At 47.1% G+C, this 21,193-nt stretch overlaps 1 protein-coding gene across 2 annotated transcripts in view; it reads left to right on the top strand.

Moving 5' to 3' along the window:
• Window positions 1-38: 38 nt before the first annotated feature.
• The window catches only part of CTDP1 (CTD phosphatase subunit 1), an 80,509-nt gene continuing 59,354 nt past the window's right edge, over window positions 39-21,193 (top strand). Inside the window, exons 1-4 of one of the 2 annotated variants that reach the window (XM_021715387.1) lie at window positions 39-83; window positions 13,610-13,693; window positions 15,925-16,018; window positions 17,763-17,891. In XM_021715387.1, the coding sequence (XP_021571062.1) occupies window positions 13,653-13,693; window positions 15,925-16,018; window positions 17,763-17,891 (264 nt within the window). In that variant the 5' untranslated portion in view covers window positions 39-83; window positions 13,610-13,652. The remainder of the gene's footprint in view (window positions 84-13,609; window positions 13,694-15,924; window positions 16,019-17,762; window positions 17,892-21,193) is intronic. The other variant, XM_008064263.2, reaches the window with a different exon arrangement.

The following is a 21,193-nucleotide window of genomic DNA, read 5'->3' as shown; positions in this document are numbered from 1 at the left end:
GCCGGCTGCCGCAGGCTCCGGTCCGAGCGCGCCGGGGTGGTGCGGGAGCTGTGTGCGCAGCCTGGCCAGCTGCTGGCCCCAGGGTGAGTGGGCCGGGGCGGGGGGGGTGGGTCCTTAGAGGAGAGTCCTGGGCTCGGGGAGGGACGTTCTGGGTCCGGGGATGGGCGTCCTGGATTCGGGTAGGAGGGATTCGGGAAGGAATGTTTCTGGGTCCGGGGAGGGGAGGGTCCTTGGGTCCGGGAGGGGTGTCTTGGGTCCTGGGAGGGGAGGGTCTCGGGTCCTCGAGGAGGGCCCTAGGTCCGGGAGGGGTTCCTGAACCTGAGGAGAGGGATCTTGGGTCCAGTGAGAGGCGCCCAGGGTCCGGGAGGGGGATCCTGGGCCAGGGAGGAGGTCTGGAGTCGGGGTTGGGGATCCTGGGTCTGGAGAGGCCGTCCTGGACCCCGGGGGGGGGCCGGTCCTGGGCCTGGCAGGGCGCCCTCAGGCTGGGCCCAGTGAGAGCATTGGAAGGGGACTGGAGGCCATGCCATTCAAAGCTGGTTAGTCCCCACCTGTGGTTTTATCAACTGGGAGGCGCTTTGAGTTCAAAGAGAAAAGTTCTTAGGGATCCGAAGTTGCTGTGTTTGGGGAAACAATTGCTTCCATACTTTTTGCCGTGGTAGATGGTGTCCCATCCCTTTAACTCCACTTTTGTAGACCAGGGCTACTTGGGGTGCTATGAGTGCGGGCTGATAGGGCAGGCTCCAGACCTGTTATTGAACGTAAACTATTGGGTGTGTGCACATTTGTAAAGTTTTGTAAACTTTGTGAAACGCACTTGTAAAACCTGGTGCAGTTCTATATCCTGTCTAGGGAAGAGGTGGCTTTTGGGCTCTGCTGAGGTGACAGGGTGATAAGTGGCTATGTGATCAGCTTCTTAGCTGTCTGCTTTGTGTCCTAACCCCACAGGGACTGTGTTTCCCCTAATGAAGTGAGAACACATGTACTCTACATTTTCCCGGATTGTATTCTGAGATGGGTGGACTGTGGGTGTGTGAGTGAACACGTGGCCTTGGTTGTTTTGTTGGAAAGGAACAAAAACTCTAGGGAGAGGTGAGCATTCTGCCTGTAGTGGGCTGGGGGTGAGCTGGGTGTGAGAACACCCTTGGGAAGGATGTGGCTTTCTGTGGTATCCACTCATACCCTCCCCTTCGTGGCCTCTGTTCCTCATCCCATGGGTGTCACGCCACTCTGGCTTCTTTTGAGTATCTACTGCACACCTGGCTCTGCAGGAGCAAGGACCAGAGCAGGAGAATGTGCTGGCTCCACCTCTGAGACAGAGCCTGGTCCCTGGCTTTTGGTGCAGGTGCACACTACTGCCCACTGAATGCTGATGGGTTCAGGGTTGTGCCTCCCAAGCCCCACAGGAGCCATCTGCATAGCTTCTGGAGGGTACCCTGGTCATCATCAGAAGAGTGACTTGACTTCCTAGCACTCTGTCTACTAGTCCATTGTGGTTATGGAGGTGAAGCTCAATGCTAGTGTGTTCACTGGGTACAAAACCCCAAAATTGAAGCCCTCTTCTGGCATTTAATTCTGTTTCTCTGTACAGAAAGGACCACTGAGGCCTAAGCAGGTGAGTAACTTGTTTGTTTCTTCTGGCAATTCTGATCATTTGTTTCAAGTTAGTTTCATGACTTTGGGCAGCCTCCTCTGGTTGAATTCCACAGGTAAGTTTGTTGCTGATGGCTCTGCACTGTTGAGTTCCCCAGGAGTTACCCTACTTTTTGAGGCTGTGTATGTTGACCTCCCCCAGAATGTCTGCTGTACCTTTGGGGAATGCATTGGCAATTTTTAGGTTAAGTCACTCATTGAAGATTTTGTAAGAAGATGCTTTACTGGTGATTTGCTCTGCTGAGCAGTGTCCTGAAGTTCAGGTCTGTGATGGCTTTGCAGGCGTCCCCAAGAACTGCAGGTCAGGACCCCCACACGTTCACTTACAGCCATCAGTAATGGATTCTCCACCCGTGAGTTTTAGCTCATAAGTCTTCACCAGCCAACTTATAGTAGTAGAGCCTTGAACAACACGATCTGAACTGCAGGGATCCACTTTTATGTGGGTTTTGTTTACCAAATAGTCTGCTGTCTGCATCTGTGGATTTCATGTCCAACACTACTCAATGGATGCAAAGACCATGTTTAGGGAGGGCCAACTGTGGGACTTGAGCATGTGTGTAGGTTGGTTTTCTGCCTGTTATCGTTCCTTCATCTTGATTTTGTCCCAGGGCACATACAAATACCTGTTTTTAAGGAATGAAGTGTCTTTGAAGAAATATCATTAGATGTATTAAACTGCAGCTTTCAGAGAACAGATATCACAGCAGCCCGAGTGATTGTGTGGAGCATTTGGACTTGGTGCTGTTTGCTTTAAAAAAGGGGGCTCTTGACCCTGTTGCCATTGGCTGCTTGATAGTAGCTTGTCTGTGGAGACTGCGTGCAGGAGTGGACAGGCCTGAGCGGTGCTGGTAGTGGACCAGGTACCCATTGTGTTGTCACGTGCCCCACATCTTTCCCCCCTCCCTTCCTCCCCCAGCAGTGCCCAATGACTGCCGATTCCATCCTTATGCTAATGTGACTAGTGCTCAGGGCCTGCTTATGAGTGAGAACATGCAGTATGCAGTTCTTTGTTTCTGTGATATTTCCTAGTATGCTGGTGTCCAGCTACATCCAAGTTGCTGCGAAGGCCATGATTTTGTTCTTCTTTATGGCTGTGTGATACTCCATCATGTATATGTACCACATTTTCTTTATTCAGTCTACTTTCAATGGACAACAGGGTTGGTTCCATGTTTTTGCAATTCTGAATAGTGCGGCAATAAATATGCATGTGCAGATGTCTTTTTGTTAAAGTGATTTATGTTCCTCTACGTATATTCCCAGGAGAGGTATTGTTGGATTGTATGTAAGATCCATTTTTAGTTCTTTTAGAAATCGCCACACTGCTTTCCATAGTAGTTGAACTAGCTTACATTCCCACTAACAGTATAGAAGCGTTCCTTTTTTCTCCACACCCATGCCAACATCTGTTTTTTTGACTTATTAATCACGGCCATTCTTATTGGAGTTAGGTGGTATCTCATTGTAGTTTTGATTTGCTTTTCTCTGATGATTAGTGAGGCTGAGCATTTTTTCATGAGTCTGTTGGCTGTTTGTATGCCATCTTTTGAGAAGTGTCTGTTCATATCCTTTGTCCACTTTTTAATGAGGTGTTTTTTTCCTTTTACTTTGGTCTCTCAACAAATTCATCTTTGACAGAGTCACTGATAATAATCACTGGGGAAAGGAGACCATATTTAGCAAATGGTTTTTGGAAAACTGGCTAACTACATGCAAAAGAATGAAACTAGACCCCTACCTATCACCATATACAAAAATCAACTCAGCATGGATCAAGGACCTAAACATAAAACCTCAAAACTATAAGAATCCTAGAAGAAAACATAGGAAACACCCTTCTGGACATTGGCGTAGACGATGAATTCATGACTAAGACCCCAAAAGTGAATGCTACAAAAGCTAAGATAGACTTTTGGGACCTCATCAAACTGAAAAGCTTTTGCACAGCAAAAGAAATCATTAAGAGAGTAAAGAGACAACCCACAGAATGGGAAAAAATATTTGCAAATTATGCATCTGACAAAAAGGCCTAACATCCAGAATCTACAAGGAACTAAAAAATTATTTATAACGTGGAATGTCACAAAGCAAAGAAGAATCCCCTATTGGTGTGTGTGAATGAGCCTTGTATTTTTTAGTGCTGGCTATTGAAGCAGAGCATTGCTGAGAGAGGTAATGGGAGCTGTGGCCCCATGGAGCCTCCATATGTAAACAGCAGGTGTGAGTGAATATATAAAAAGTACCAACAGAAGCCAGGCACATGTGGCTGTATTGCTCTAATTGCCTTCACCATTGTTGTCATCAGCAGCATTTGTGCATGTCATTGCTTCCTCTTAACAAAGAGAAGTTCTAGGAACCTAAAGATACTGCATTTGGAAGTAGTTACACTACTCACTGGGTTGTCATTTTGATCTGTAATGGGATTGTATGTTTTCATGGTGCTTCATCCTATGTGGTAGAAGTGAGGACTGTCCTCCCTACAGGAGGCAAACTGAGGTTCCAAAATGTTCTGCTCTGCCCCGCATCTTATGGTGTATGGATGGCCTGTGAGGAGTAAGAGGCCTAGCGTCTCATGGTGTGTGTGTAGCCCAAGAGACCTCTGTCCCTGTGTCTCTGAGCTGCTCTCCCTGGGGTCAGCTGCATTTCAGCCATGAGACAGAGTTAAAATGATACTATATGTCTGTGCCTGTCTTTACTGGGAAGGATTGCCTGAGCCTCAGAGGTTAAGACTGGTGAGCCATGATTGTATCACTGCACTCTAGCCTGGGTGACAAAGTGAGACCTTGTCTCAGAACAAACATTGTGGGTAGCTCTAACTTCCAGTTTATTAATCTCATTTTATCTGTATGTAATCTATTATCTAACTCATCTTCAACAATTAGATTTTTCCAAATATGCCTACTCATTTATAGTCTCTTTTTACTTACTCACTCATGTTGTTTTTTGTTTTTGAGTCGAAGTCTCACTCTGTTGCCCAGGCTGGAGTGCAGTGGCACAGTCTTGGCTCACCACAGCCTCAACCTCCTGGGCTCAGGCAATCCTCTAGCCTCAGCCTCCTGAGTAGCTGGGACTACAGGCATGCACTACCATACCCAGCTAGTTTTTATTTTTTGCAGAAATGAGGTCTTGCTATGTTGCCCAGGCTGGTCTTGAACTCTGGGGCTCAAGTAGTTCTCCTGCCTTGGCTTCTCAAAGTGTTGGGGTTGCAAGCATGAGTTACCATGCCCAGCAATCCCCAGTTTTTACCTAGCAGAAAACCAGTGGATCTTTTGATTTCCTTGGTTTCATGTGCATATGTGGTTTAACTTTGTTGCAGAGTTTTATTAATAAGTGTGTCTGATCTTACCTTTAAATAAAGGTCTTTGACTCAAACAGGCTTTGAAACATTTCTGCCTACACGTGGTGTGTAGGTTTTAAGAAATTGTGTTTGCATTATCAGATTTATTTCAATTTTTATGTGTTCTTTAAAGTTAATTTTAGGCTGGGCTTGGTGGCTCAGCCTGTAATCCCAGCACTTTGGGAGACTGAAGCAAGTGGATTGGCGGAGCCCACAGGTTCAAGACCCACCCAGGCAACTTGGCGAGACCTCGTGTCTACAGTAAATCAAAAATTAGCCAGGCGTGGTAACCCACATCTGTAGTTCCAGCTACTTGGAAGGCTGAAGCTGAAGGATTGCCGGAGCCCAGCAGGTCGAGTATGTGGTGGCTGAGACTGTGCCACTACAACTCAAAAAATAAATAAAGTTAATTTTAAAGTAGGTTATATGAAATCATCAAATATCTGGGAACAGAGGAATAGATGAATTTTCAGTTTTATATGTATTTTAAAACAGTGCAGAAATACTGATATCAAAGCTAAAAATAAATGATGTGAGTTCTTTGCTTTTTATGCTTAGGGGAGAAAGAGAATCTAGAGGGAACGATGCCAATCACTTTCAAAATATTTAGATAATATTTTAAAGAATGGATATGCTTTTTAAAGATTATTAAGAGATTTAAATATTATAAATTAAGCATTATATATGAATAAAATTCCTTATAATTTCAAGAGGAACTTGAGCCAAAATTCAGCTTATTTGTATTTTGAAATGACTTTTAGAAGCCAGTAGTTTTCATGTGGTGTTGTAAATTGTGGCTCTTGCTGGTTTCATCTGATTGATGCGTTTTTTTGTGTGTGCTGGCCATATGTTGGTGGGATGATGGAGTCCATCAACTCACAGATATACACCATGGCGCTAGTTTCTGTCCTGAGCATACCACAGATGGCTGTTACTTTTAAGGCTGGAAGCATTTAGAATCAAGCCGCTTCCTGCAAGTTTTCCCAGCAAAGAAAGCAGTGGAGTCCGGAGGGGATGGTGCATGTAGTTCTGTGTGCTACTGAAATAGGTTAGGAAAATCAAATTGTGTCGCATGACTCTGAACCGCAATGGCAATGTGTTCAGCTTTGGGGAGGTCTGCACAGAATCCTGTGGTAAATCTCAGGGTTGCCTCTGTGGGGATGTCCGGTGGTGCGGGGAGTGAGGTCAGCCTACTCTTGTTTTAGCTCCTTTTGCAGATGCTCAGACTTTGTGTTTCACAGCTACATGTTCTGTAACCTCTGATGGAGCCTGATTGTCCACATTCTCCAGGGTGGCTCTGTCTGAGCTCCAGGTAACCTCTCTGTGATGGCACCTGCCCTCCACCCTGCTGCAGATTGGGTACTGGAGTAGGCAGTCCCATTGAGTACCCACCACCGCTGTGGCTACTCCTTAAAGATGAAACAAGAACACTTTTCCTTTCAGGCTCTTTCTGGGCATAACTTCAGATTTAGAGAAAAGTTGTAAAAATAGTTCATAGAATTCTCACAGAAGCTTCACCCAGATTTCCAGCTTCTCTTTCTTTCCTGTGTGTGCACACATGCTGTCTTTCTAAAAAATTGAAGGGTAAGTTGCAGGTGTGATGTCATTTTACCCCTCAACACTTCAGGGTCCTAAAAGAAGAGACGTTCTCTTTCATAACCACTGTCCCGCGTTCAGTTTCAGAAATGAACATCAGTGCAGTGCTGTGTTCTGCTCTAAGATTTCCTTGGTGGTCCTAAGATGTCCTGTGTAGCAAAAGCAAAGCCTGGACTCCACATTGCATTTGGCTCTGGAAGCTCATGTGCCAGCTCCTTTTTTTTCTTCCTCTCGTTAGCATTATTGGTTGGTTGTGTTGTAGGATTTCCCTTGGGTAGATCACAAGTTGTGCACTTGGGCGGGACTGTCCCAGAGCAGGGAATCCCTCAGGAGACACATGACCACCCAGTGCCCCATCATTTGTTCAGTGGTAGCAGTTTAGTTAAGTGGTATCTGCAGGGCTCCCTAGCAGGTTACTATTTTTCCTGTTGTAATTAAGTAACTTGTGAGAGATACTTTGTTACTATGTAAATACCTAAATTCTCACCAAAGTGTGACCCGCCATTGTTGGTATCTGGTGATGATTTCTGCCTGATCTCTTAATTTCTGGATTGGTGTCCAGTGGTGATGCTCTCCATTCCAGCTTTCCTCCATTTGTTGGTTGGCATTCTATATAGCAACAAGCAATTAACATGTTTACTTAGCAGAACAGACTTATAGATTCTTAATTTGTTCAAAAGTTTATAATCCATTACTGTTGTATTTGCCTCGATGCTCAAATTATCCCACATTTGGTCAGTGGGCATCTTTCATGGGGCCCCTGTTAGAGTTAGACTGGTTCCCTCGTCCCAGGTGGGGGCCCATCACGGGCCCTTGTGGCCTGGCTCCGTCAATCCTGAGTGGGGGCCTACTACAGGTCCCCTGTGGCCTGGCTCCATCAGTCCCGGGTAGGTATCCTTCATGAGGCCCCTGTGGCCTGGCTTCATGGATCTTGGGGTGTGACTCTTGTGATTCTGTCAGTTCTGGTATAAGGATTCAGTCATTTCTCCAAGAAGTCCTCCCTCTTAGGGGAGAATGACATTTATAAACCACAATTCAGGTGCAAAAGTATCTACTCTTTCCTCCAAATACACTTCTGTACTCAGAATATGAGGACTTAGAGGAGGCCTCTATGTTCTCCTGATCTGTAAAGGGAGAAGCTTGGGTCTTTCGGAGCCAGCACTCAATGGTGACTTGTCCATGTCCAGGGCAAGCTCTGGCCTCTGATCCACCCCGGGCTCTTGTACCTTATGTTAGAGAACTGAGTCCAGAACCAGGAGAGTTTAGTGCTGTACTTGTGGGTTTTAGGTAGAATAACTTGTTTGGAAATTGCATGTCATGCATGACAGACCAGAAAAGTGAATATTAATGGGTGACAGATTTGACATTCTTGGGCTGGGTTCTTTGGTCAAGATGTTTTTTGCATTTGTAGATGCTAGTATTAAATAATTCATAACGCATCACTCCCTTTTTAAGGTCTGGTAATATTTTTCTGTTTGTAGTGTAGAGGCTAGAAACACTGACATTTGTTCAGTGCTTTTAAAATCAATTAATTAATTTAAAGTCAGGACCTTGCTAGGTTGCCCAGGCTGGACTCGAATTCTGGGGTTTAAGTGATCCTCCCACCTTGGCCTCCAGAGTCTCTGGGATCATAGGTGTGAGCCATCGTGTCTGGCCATTCAGCATTTTTATCCTTGTTTTGTGTTAGTGTCTTCAGAGATGAAGGATAGTAATAGCTTGTATTAAAAAAGATGTTTTTTTCTAGTCCTCTTTTCTTTCTCTCTGCCCTTCCATCACTATGAGAATTATTTTTTAGCCCATGCAGTGGTGTGGAAGAAAAAGTCTGGTGGGATGGTGTCACACTTGACTCTGATCCCACAAGGTGGTTTTGGGTTGTCTTCATTGGGATGGAAATAACATCTTTTTTCCCCCTCCTTTTAATTTAGACGTGTTTTTGTAATGCTGTTCACAGGGCCACAGGTTATTATTAGTGGGGGCGGGCAAGCAGTTAATTAGCGTAGATACACACCTGAGGCTTTTTGAAGTTTGTAAAGGGCAAAACTGTCCAAGAAGCATGCAATGAGTCATTCCCCTTCATCTGCCAGGGCACATTTCAAGTTCCCTAGTGGATGCCTGGAACTATGGATGGTGCCTCCTTTTTCTTACACCCTAACTCCAACCTATGATAAGGTTTAATTTATAAATTAGGCACAGCAAGAGGTTGACAACAATAACTAATAATAAAATAGAACAATTATAGCAATATACTGTGGTAAAAGTTATGTGAATATGGTAACTGAAATCTCAGAAGGGAAACCATGGATCGGGGGTCTGTATGTCCCCTGGAGTGTCACTGGACCATACCTGATCTGTGTATTTCACACACTGTGTTCTCCTGGTGCCTTCTCCTGGGCTATAGATGCTTGCTAGACTGGATCTTGGTGAACTTGGGCATATGGACACAGGCAGCAAGGACTTGACAGCAGCACCTAGGGTGTTACTTTATCTTTAGCAGACAGTGGTCTCAGATGCTGCATTTCTCTCTGTTAAGACTAGAGACCTCCTCTGTTGACTGGAGATGGTGGTGTGTTTAATCACTCTTTTCCCCTTGGACTGGCAGCCGTGACTTTGGCATTCTGTGCTAATTTATTTGTGCAGTTGATTTCCAGATGTGATGTTGCATGGGCTGTAGAGTTTGTGGACTACTTTTCTAGGTTTTCGCACATTGGTGTTTCAAAGTTCAATAGTCTAAGAAGATTGCATGGTATTGTGTTTTGTACTTGATCACTTTTCCCCACCCCATCTTTCTGAGCCAGCGCCCTGCCTGTGCTGGAGGCCTGGTCTGTTGAGCCTCATCTAGTGTGAGCTGTGGCATATTCGCAGCCACTGTGCTGGTGCTACAGTCACCCAGATGCCTGCTGACAAGGGACAGGATTGCAGAACCACTTGGAGTTGGAAAGATTGAGTTTAAATGTAGTGAATGTTTCTTTTAACATTTTTATGAATCTAGATTTTGGTATTCTTAGCACATATAGGTAGAAATAAGGCCATATGTCAAGGAGAATAGATACATTTGGGGAATCCAGATGTATGTTATGAAGGATCAGATAGATTTGTGAGAACACACCCTGTGCTCTTTGCGTAGTTCCTTCCTGATGCGCACACAAGGTGTCACCGTGGAGTTGGAGGCTCTGCATGGTACTCAGGAGTGTTTGGTGATTTAAGCTATCAGAGGCCTCTTTTGTGGGACTGGAGCCCTGTGGAGTGTTGGCTTCCTGGCTGATGGCTATCCTCACCAGAGATGGATGTCTCTAGGAGGTTGAGGATGCCAGGCAGCTAATACACTCAGCCAGTGGGCCAGTCCACCAGGAAAGACCCATCTGGCCCCGGTCTACACCAGTGTATCCCAACTTTTGTACACATTGGCTTTCTGGGCTGGATATCTTGGCTGTGGGCATGATATCAGTTGGTAATGTCCCTGCCTCACTCTCATTGTCAACAGCTGGCCCCCAGTCATGACATCCAGAAGGTCTCCAGCTGCTGCCCATATCTGGGGGGGGGGGGCAAGAACCACACATTAGAATAAGATAGGCGACCTTTTGATCCCACTACAGAACTTCGCATGACTCCTTCGCACGACTAGTGCAGGAAAGACTTTTTGGAGAAGGTTGGAGTTTGGTCCACATTGCTGAGAGCACAAGGAGCGCTTAGACTGTGTGCGGCTCCCACAGAGTGCCTGACCCAGGAGTCCTTGCCCTCACCCTGCTGCTGACCTTGCCTGTCCTTCATTTCTACCCTTGCCTCCTTCCTCCTCATTTGTCAAAACCCGGAGGTACCTCTTCTAGGAAGCTGTTCAAGTAAAACTGATCAACTACATTAGCCATCCTGCTCTGTGGATGTCTCTGGCCATCACCCTGTCTGACTTGTTAATCCATGGAGTCTTCCCTCTTGTTGAGCCCTTGGGAGCAGGCAGTGCACCCCGTGCTTGGTTTGTGGCTACTTTGTTCAGACTTCTGAGCTGGGCTGACTCCAAGGGAGCGCTGTGTGCAGAGGGAGCAAAGTGCTCACACCTGAGCAAAGTGCTCACACCTGTGCTCTGGGGAAGACATGCCAGCAAGAGCTGCCCAGGTAGCTCTTGGAGTAGCCTCCAATGTGACTTTTCTACCCCATCCTTGGTGGCAGCTCAGTGCCACCATGGGAGATGTCACATGGCTTCCCAGAGTTGACATGGGAGGTGGAGGACACTGGGAAGCCCAGGCAGGAGGGGGAGCAGCCCTAGCAGTCACAGGCTGATGTGCAGGGGATGTGAAGGGTTAGAACCAGCATGTCTGTTTGTGACTGACAGGTTGTTGGTCATGACTTCTGTGTGTGGGCAGGTAGGACTGAACAAGGCGGAGCTGCCCTTGGTGCCAGGAGATGCTAGTTGTAGGCAGCCCAAAGCAGAACCCAGTGAGCGTTTTTTTGTAGAAATTGATAAGCTGGTTTTGAAATTTACGTGCAATTGCAAGAAACCTAGAATAGCAATTTTGAAAAAGAGCAAAATTGGAGAGCTTTTATTATCTGGTTTTAAGACTTATTATCAAGCTATAATAGTCCAGGTAATGTGGTAATGGTGTAAAGACAGACATGGAACAGACTTACAAATACGTGGCCTGGCAAATGTCCACAGAGGTGGCAAGGAAGTTCAGTGAGAAGACCATCTTGAACAGATGTATAAACAGCTATACACCTGTGTGGTGGGCAGAATGATCTCCTCCCACTGTGGCTGGGGGAAGGAGTGGCAGTGGGAGGAGAACAGAGAGAAGGCCGTGAAGACTTCACTGATGCTGGCTGCGAGGGTGGTGGAGGGTATGTCAGCCGAAGCTGGCTGTGGCCTCTAAACGCCGAAAAGACAAGGGAACAGGTTCGTCTCTGGAACTTTCAGTAGGAACCAGACCTGTAACATCCTGGTTTGACCCAGGGAGACCCATTTCAGACTTGTGATCTCTGGAACTGCACGTGGCAGTCTGAGTGCAGCAGCACAGAACTTAGAGCCTATTTGCAAATAAAGTCCCTTAGCTTTGATCTCAGCCCTTTTGCAGAGTAAGTAAAAAATAGATCATAGACCTAAACGTAAGAGTAAATTTGTAAAACTTCTGAAAGAAAATCTTAGTGGCCTTGCATAAGGCAAAGATTTCTTAATCACAATTCAAAAAAAAAAAACAAAAACAAAACCCAGTGTAATACATTGTACATCATCAAAATCGGAACTTTTGCTCTTTGAAAAACATTGTTAAGAAAATGAAAGGTAAACTACAGACTGAAGAAAGTCTTTGCAACACACATGCTTTATAGGCATTTGGTGATTGTTCCGTTTTTTCAGTTGTTTTAGTTCGCGTGTAGAGCCCATTTATTCAGCGACAACCTCCCCTGGTTGAGCTGGCCCTCTGGATGATCATTTAGGCATAAGTGTGCGTGTCTTTCTGAATGCTCTTCCACATGTCTGCGATGCATGTCTAGGCCGTCTCGAGATCAGGTAGTGGAGGTTCTGATTTTGTTCCTCAGAATTGCTGTTCCAGGTTCCCTGCATTCCATGTAAGTTTCAGAGCCAGCTTGTCAGTTTCTACAAAAAAAAAAGCACCTGTTTATTGATTACTCTAGAGATACAGTGGGCAATTCTCATGTAACATGTTTACTGGAGGCTGGTGAAATCTGCCCAGTACATTTTTGGGACTTGTGAGGAGATAACTCCCACACCATAAGTTTCAGTTTACAAGTGAGTGAAGTGAGGAAATAGGGACCATCTGCTCGCTGTACAAAGGGGAGGCCGTGGAGGAGGCTGTGCTCGGGCCTCTTTCCTTGTGCTTTGTTCTCACTCCTAGTTACTCCCACCATGTGAGGGGCAGCTGGAGGGCCCCAAGTGCACACCTGTCCATGGGAGCCCAGCAGGGAGGTGAGCTCTTAGATGCTTGCCTCGGACGATGAGTGTAAAGTGGTGCCCACCGGCCTCCCTGCCCTGACTCCCCTGCCTCCTCCCACTCCTCAGCCGTGGGGTGCTGTGTGGGGTAGTGAATCCTGCCCCAGCCAGGACAGGTGCTTCACCTGTCCATTAGGCGCAGTCCCAGCACTGTGTCTGGCCTGCAGCAGGTAGGTATGGGCCCTCCATGGGTAAGACATAGGCCAGTAAAACGCACCTTTGTAGGGCTCTGAGTCTCGCTCAGGAAGCAGTCACTGCTCTTTGGAGGGAAAATAGGACAGTTGGTTGTGGGCTGTTTCCTGGATGTGGCTGTAGCCCTGGAGACTGTGTCCGCCTCCTGCCTGGAGAGGCCCCGATGGCAGATATTCCCGTGTCCCTGTGGCAGGTCCTTGCTGGACCAACATGGTGGCTTCTGGGGGTGGTGGGCCCCTTCACAGATGCTGGGGGCATCTCTTATCTCACAGCCTTTAGATTCAACCCCTTCTTCCAAGATGGCCACCAGTGACCGGTGTTTGCACATACAAAGAAAATAGTTTCTGTGTTTGTACAAAAGCCAGGAATGTTACAATCGCTCTGTCAGAAAAACACAGATGAGTCATCACCTCTCTAGCCAGGTAATAGCGTGTGGGGATAGTTTATTGCTTTTTGGTGTTATACCTACTTGTTCCTTACTGTAGAAAATGAAGAAGGTTTTTTGGTTTGTAAATTCGCTATCAGAAGCAGAGGGAGGATCACATAGAATAATTGACTGTATTTCAAGATGATTTTGGTGTTGTCCCTGGGTCTCCTCTTCTGACTAGGTGGCTGTGGTTGGGTTGGCTGGTCCACACTTAGCACAGGGCTGGGGTTGTGTTGTGTTTTCCAGCCTGTTTGCAGAGGTGCCTGTGATTTGTTTTGTTGTGCATGGGACCAACAGATGGGAACTCCCTTCACTGTGGATACAGGAATGCAGCTGGACAGGTCGTAGACCCACCTGAAATGACGTGGTGCCATTGGGTGGGAACAAGAGTGTAGAGTTCCCATTCTGCTTGCAACTCTTTCCATGTGCTATGGCCATGAGTTTTGAGGCGCTCTCTTGTTTCTCACAGGGCAGTCCTGGTGCGGTTGGATGCATGCAGCCATCCTGTTGTCATGAAAGGCCTGTGTGCTGAGTGCGGCCAAGACCTTACCCAGTGAGTATCTGTGAGTGCCCAATGACATTCCATGATGGTGCACTAAGGAAGGAACGGTGGAGGCCCAGAATGGGGCCTCTAGGTCCCCACCTGTCCACGCAGACCCCTCTTAGCCATCCTCACACCACATTGGTGTCCTGAGGACTAGTCCTTTCTGTTTCCATTCTTCCCGAAAGCACTCAGTGGTGCCCTGTGCTGGGGACTGCTCATGCGCATCTGCAGCAGAGCTCATTTCCCCTCCTCTCAACGTGTGGGACCGATGTTCCCCCAAGGCCGAGTGGTGTCTCTAACAGTTTGGCACTATGAGATGCTCTTGCTGTTCTTTTTGCCTATATTTTCATGTTTGGGGGCCTGTTTCTGTTTCTGTATGAATTGGAGTTTATTTACATAGAGAACTATGACAGGAGCAACTGTCCCTCTGAGTATGTGAGCGACCGTGGCCCTGTGTGTGTGTGAGCCATTGTCTCTCTCCAAGTGAGTATGAACACCTGTGGCCCTGGGTGTGCATATAAGTGACCGTGACTGAGTGTGCATGTAAGTGGTCACTCTGAATAGGCTTGTGAGTGACCATGAATTTGAGTGTGCATGCAAGCGACCATCCCTCTGAGTGTGACTACAAATTTGAGTGTGAGTGCGAGTGACCATGGCCCTGAGCATGTGTGCAAGCAGCCATAGTTCTGGGCATGCATATGAGCAACTGAGTGTAAACTGACCCCAGGTGTGAGTGTGAGCAACCAAGGCTCTGAGTGTGCATGCAAGCGACTTTCCCTCTGAGTATGATTTTGAGTGTCCATGCTCTGGTGTGCGTGCTAGCAACCATCCCTCTGAGTGTGAGTGACCAGGGCTCTGGGTATGTATGCAAGCAACCATGGTTCTGAGTGTGCGTGCAACTGTCCCTGTTAGTGTGAGTGTGAGTGACTGTGGCCCTGGGTGTGCACTTGAGTGACTGTGATTCTAGGCATGCAGGTGAGCTCCTATGGCTCTGAGTATGAGTGACCGTGGCTCTGGGTGTGCATTCAAGTGACCGTCCCTCTGACTGTGAGTGTGAATGATGTGACCCTGGGCATGTGTGCAAGCAACCATGGCTTTTTATTTTCATGTAAGTGACCATCCTTCTGAGTGTGAGTGTGAGAGACATGGCCCTGGTGTGCATGCAAACGACCATTCCTCTGAATGTTCGTGACTGTGGCCCTGGGTGTGCATGCAAGCAACTGTGACTCTGAGTGTGCATGCAAGCAACTGTCCCTCTCAGTGAATGAGCTACCATGGCTCTGAGCATGTGTGTGAGCCACCACAACCTTAAATATGCATGCAAGTGGCCATGGCTCTTGAGTGTATGTGCAAGCAAGTTTCCCTCTGAGTGGAACTGTGACCCTGGGTGTGTGTGTGAGCAGCCATGGTTCTGAGTGCATGCAAGTGACTGTCCCTCTGACTGTGAATGCAAACAACCATGGCCCTGGGTGTGAGTGCAAGTGACCATGGCTCTTAGTGTGCATGCAAACGACTGTTCCTCTGATGTGAGTGTGAGTGACTGTGGCCTTGGGCATGAGTCCAAGCGACTTTGGCTCAGAGTGTGTATGTGAGCAACTATCCCTCTGAGTGTGAGTGACTGTGACCCTAAACATGTGTGCAAGCAATGGTGACTCTCAGTGTGCATACAAGTGACCATGCCTCTGAGTGTGAGTACAAGTGACTGTGGTTCTGGGCATGAGTGCGAGTAACTGTGGCTCTGAGTGTGCATGCAAGTGACCGTTCCTCTGTGAGTGTGAGCAATCATCACTTTGGGCATACGTGCAAGCAACTCTTTCTCTGAGTGTGAGCAACTGTTACTCTGAGCATGTGTATGAACCACTATGGCTCTGGGCATGCGTACAAGCAACCATGGTTCTGAGTGTGTGTAAGCTGCTTATGGCTCTGGGCATGTGTGTAAGCAACTGTAGCACTGGGCATGTGCGTGAGCAACTGTGGCTCTGGGTATGTGTCTGAGCGACTGTGACTCTAAGTGTGCATGTGAGTGTTCGTGCTCTGTGAGTGTGCATGTGAGGGTCTGTGAGCTCAGTGTTTCACCCATTTTCCTGTCTGTAAACAGTGGAGTCTCCAGTTTGCTAGAGTGGAGCTCTATATGAGATGGCAATGTGAGCCAGGACATCGGCTAGTGCCTGCCTCTCACAGCCAGATGTGCTGAAGGCGAGTCCCCAGTTGAAACCCTCACCCTCTCCTTGTGCTCACAGGCTGCAGAGTAAGAACGGGAGGCAGCAAGTGCCACTGTCCACAGCCACTGTATCAATGGTGCATAGTGTGCCCGAGCTGATGGTGAGCTCTGAGGTAAGTGTGCAACCGTGCAGTCAGTTTCATATAAGGACAGTGGAGAAATGCCTGCCTTGCAGCTGCCATTTCTGAAACAGCCCTAGGTGACTGACAGAGTTCCCCTCCTGACAGTGGAAAACTGCACTTGTGTCTGTTCTCTTTTCCTTCATGTCAAGTTTGCTGCACAAGCTACTCATGGCCTGCAGGCCACAGCTTATGTGAGGCGCCCTCCTGTGCTGTGACACTGCTGTGGACAGGCAGACTCGGCTAGCTCTTGACCATACTAGCCAGGGAGGATGTGACTGACAGTGGAATGTGGAGCTTTGGAGGCCATCACACCCCCAGAGCATGTACTGGACCAGCCAGGGAGATGTGCATTCAGGGTGGGACGCAGGAGGTAGCTTGTGCTAGCCTTCAGGAGCCATGGTCCAGGTGCATGGAGTGGGTTTCCAGAGGGCATTTGTGGTGTAGCTGGCACACACCATGGGTGGATGCAGGCAGAGGGATGGGCAGGTGCATGTGCAACAGACACCAGCACACAGAGCTGAAAACAAGACTTGGGTTTTCACCTGCAACAAATGTTCCTTGTGCATCTAGAGTCACCTGAGGCATGTTGATCTGAGGCTTCCTAGCAGCTTCGGTTCTCCTGGGCTGGGGTCCTTTAGTCTATATTTCACAGGAAAGGCAAAACACCAGATGCGAGGTTCTGGCTTTTATGAATTACTGAACTTAAACAAATAAAAGTATGTTTATAAACAAAGCTGGGCATTTGAGGATGAAAGGAGCAGGCGGTATCTGCCATAACAGAATGACTGACGACCTTTCAGGGATAGCCATGGTAGATGTTCTACTCTAGATTCATGGGACCGAACACGGTGACAGTGAGAACTAAAGAGTGACGCTGCCTGGAGTGCTGTGTCGGGTGTGCTTCATTGCCTCACGAGAGTAGCCAGGCCCTTTCCCAGAAGCACCAGCGCTGGTCCCTAGGGCCCCTGGGTCTTTTCAGGTGCAAGGCCAGGTGAGCCTATAGGTGTCTGAGCCAGAGCCAGCCGCCTTTGCTGCCTCCACTCTGTGGGACGGGTGTCCTCTTCCACCCATACTGACTTGTCTTCATCAATTTTGCGGCTTACTTTGTTTGCGCTATAGCATGGAGCTGAGTTTTTTTTTGTTTTTTGTTTTTTTTGAGTTGGAGTCTCACTCTGTCGCCCAGACTGGAGTGCAGTGGCTGCTCCCGGCCACCGCAGCCTCAACCTCCTGGGCTCCGGTGATCCTTCCGCTTCAGCCTTCTGAGTAGCCGGAATTACAGGTGCGCGCTACCACGCCTGGCTAATTTTTTTTTTTTATTTATTGTAGAGATGAGATCTCACCTGCCCAGGCGGGTCTCGAACCTGCGGGCTCAGACAATCCACTCACCTCAGCCTCCCAAAGGCGCGGGATTACAGGTTGAGCCACTGAGCCTGGCTGTAGCTGAGTTTTATAGAAACAACTGGTTTCTTTTCATGCTCATTTTTCATTGGTTTGCGTATTTATTGAGATTGTCAAATTGTGATCACAAGTCTGACAGCCACAAACAGGTTAGATGCAGAGCTGGCCTTGGCTATATGGGGTGGACCTGCTGGGGCCCATGGCAAGGGGGTATGACATGCATGGAGGTGGATTTCTAACCTGCCAGATCCTTTTGTGCTAGTTCATAACAGTGAATTTGATTTTGTATCCAGGAATTCTGACTTTGCCATGTTTGTTTTTTTCTCTTTAACTTCAGCAAGCAGAACAGCTAGGAAGGGAGGACCAGCAGCGACTGCACCGGAACCGGAAGCTTGTGCTTATGGTGGACCTGGACCAGACTCTGATCCACACGACAGAGCAACACTGTCAACAGATGTCCAACAGAGTGAGTGCTCCGTGTTAAGGGCAGCTCCAGGAGCCACAGTCCTGGAATTTTAGTTCAAAAGTATATTATCTTGTTTTTTTGCATTATTTCTTGTAGGTCAGCCTGGGTTTGGGAAACAGACTGGTTAGTCCTAGACGGGCGCTGTGTGTCTTTGCCTGGGCAGCCTGGGCCGTTCCGGAAGATCTGCGGCCTCCGGGTAGATGTCCAGACTGCTGGTGCGTGGCGGGAGGCGCCACAGTGGCGTGTTTCCCTGTTTCGCCTGTTCGTGCAGGAGCCCTTGGTGTGCACGTCCACTCCTGATGGAGGTAGAGGGTGGAGAGACTCAGGCCTGTGAGGACAGCAGAGTGGATGGCACAAGGGGTGTCCTTGGAGGTGTGGGCATGGTGGGGAGCATGTTGATTTTGGATGCCATTGTGCCATGGGATATGCAGGGCACCTGGGTCTGTGCACAGGAGAGCCTGGGATAGAGATTGGGAGTCTTTGAGCATGAATCCTGCAGGGAAGGCACAGGAGCGGGGAGGGATCGAGGCTGGAGCCCTGTTTAGGTGTGTGTGCAACTTCATGTTTCAACTGTGCCTCGGGGTGGTTGGAGCCAGAGAGGTGGCATTTCTAGCCCAGAGGCTTTAGTGCCTGTTGAAGTTTAGTGCCTGCTGAAGGCCTGTGTTGCATAGGCTGTCATTAGTAAGGAGACCTCTCCAGCACTGAGTTCCTGTGTTTAAAAGTGTTTGCTGTTAAACAGATAGCACATGGCTCTTACTGTGGAGCCTGGTTTTTCAGAGGCTTGAGGGTTCCAGTGTTACCCATTCCAAGTGATCACTGGGCACCCTGCAAAGGTGATGCCACAACCTGGAAGTCATCTCTGCCAAGAAGGGCTGGGCCCCTCACTTCCAAGTGGATGCAGAGACATTGGCCACCCAGCAGGCTCGAGAGTCCCTCACTGCTGAGCATCAGGGTGCAGCAGTGGCATGTGTGAGGTTTGGCGATGGCATGTAGTGACAACTGTGTATAATGAAAGTTCTGTTACAAGCTCCATCTGAAAGAAGCTTGCTCATGTAAGTCTGGACTTGTGAGTAAATCAGGTGATGCAGCATGCTCGTGGGTGGTCTACATAGACCACCAAGCAGGAAAATTACTCCAGCTCACACTTTAGCAGTAGTCCTTTAAGCAGTAGTCCTGATGCATGTGCACTTCCGGTATGGCTGGAATTCAGTCCTGTCACCCATGATGCAGTGCATATTTTCGACTATATCAGTCATTTTTGTCTATCATGAGATCTTACATAAAAATATCTCATTCTTTTGTGCAATATAGCTTGTTACTAAATGTTTTCAGAGTGTTTCATTCATACCAACTACTCTTCTTATTCATTGTTTTGAAGAGTACAGGACTTTATAAAAATACTTACTGCATGTATGCACCTGACTACATTGTCATGGCTATTTCTAGCTTTTATTGTGCCTTTGAAGTTGGGCGTTTTAAGTTGGTTTTACAGGCACATCTCATTTTATTGTGCTTCACTTTATTGCACTTTGTAGATGCTGCATTTTTTTGCAAATTGAAGGTTTGTGGCAACCTTACACTGAATGTACCTATCGATGCCATTTTTCCAACAAGTGCTCACTTTGTGTCTCTTTGTACTTTGGTAATTCCCACAGTGTTTCAAACTTCCTCATTAGTGTTATATCTGTTATGATGATCTGTGATCGGTGATCTTGAATGTTACTATTGTAATTGTGTTGGGGCACCACAAACCACGCCCATATAGACAGCAAACTTAATTGATAAATGTTGTGTGTGTTTTGACTTCTCCACCCACTGGCCGTTACTCCCATCTCTCCCTTTCTTCATGCCGTTCTTTTCCCTGAGACACAACAATGCTGAAATTAAGCCAGTTTATAACCTACAATGGCCTCTAAGTCTCTAAATGTTCCAGTGAAATGAAGAGTCACATGTCTCTCACTTTAAATCCAAAGCTAGAAATGATTAAGCTTAGTGAGGAAGGCAGGTCAAAAGCTGGGTCAGGCTGAAAACTGGGTTTCTTGAGCCAAACAGTCAGCCAAGCTGTGAATGCAAAGGAAAAACTCTTGAAGTAAATTAAAAGTGCTACCCCAGTGAACTTGATAAGAAAGCGAAACAGCCATTGCTGATATGGAGAAAGTCTGAGTGATCTGGATAGAAGATTGAACCAGCCACAACATTCTTTTAAGCCAAAGCTAAATCCAGAGCAAGGCTGTCTTCAGTTCTGTGAAGGCTGAGAGAGGTGAGGAAACTGCAGGAGAAAAGTTGGAAGCCAGCAGAAGTTGGTTCATGAGGGTAAAGGAGAGAAGCCATCTCCATAATATCAAAGTGCTAGTTCTTCAGAAGATCTGGCTGAGATCATTGACAAAGGTGGCTACACTAACAACAGATTTTCAGTGTAAATGAAATAGCCTTCTACTGTAAGAAGATGCCATCTAGAACGTTCATAGCCAGAGAAGTCAATGCCTGGCTTCAGAGCTTCACAGGACAGGATGACTCTCTTGTTAGGGGCTAGTGCACCTGGTGACTTTCAGTTGAAGCCAGTGTTCATTGACCATTCTGAAAATCCTAGCACCCTTAAGAATGAAGCTAAATCTAGCTGCCTGTGCTCTGTGAATGGAACAACAAAGCTTGAATGATGGCACATTTGTTTATAGCATGGTTTACTGGATATTTTATGCCCACGGAGGAGACCTACTGCTCAGGAAAAAAAAAGAAAACGATTCCTTTCAAAATATTACTGCTTGTTGACAATGTACCTGCTTGCTCAAGAGCTCTGATGGAGATGTACAAGGTGATGAATGTTGTTTTCATGCCACGACACAACATCCATTGTACTGCCCATGAATAAAGGAGTGATTTGACTTTTTAAGCCTTACGGTTTAAGAAATGTATTTCATTTTCTTACGGTTTAAGAAATGTATTTCATGAGGCTGTAACTGCCATAGAGAGTGATTCCTCTGTGGATCTGGGCAAAGTAAAATGAAAGTCTTCTGGAAAGAATTCTAGGTGCCATTAAGAACATTTGTGATTCATGGGAGGAGGTCAAAATATCAACATTCACAGGAGTTTGGAAGAATTTGATTCCAGCCCTTATGGATGATTTAGGGCTTTAAGACCTCAGTGGAGGCAGTAACTGCCCATGTGGTAGGAATAGCAAAACAGAATTAGAAGTGGAGCCTGAGGATGTGACTGAATTGTTGCAATTTCAGGATAAAACTTGAATGGATAAAAAATTGTTTCTTATGAACAAGCAAAAAAAGTAGTTTTTTTTTTTTTTTTTC

The sequence above is a fragment of the Carlito syrichta genome, unplaced genomic scaffold (assembly GCF_000164805.1).
Source record: "Carlito syrichta isolate Samal-C Ts95f unplaced genomic scaffold, Tarsius_syrichta-2.0.1 Scaffold100632, whole genome shotgun sequence".
Taxonomy (NCBI): domain Eukaryota; kingdom Metazoa; phylum Chordata; class Mammalia; order Primates; family Tarsiidae; genus Carlito; species Carlito syrichta.
The sequence above is the reverse complement of the archived record's forward strand: the minus strand, read 5'-3'. Positions and strand labels throughout refer to the sequence as shown.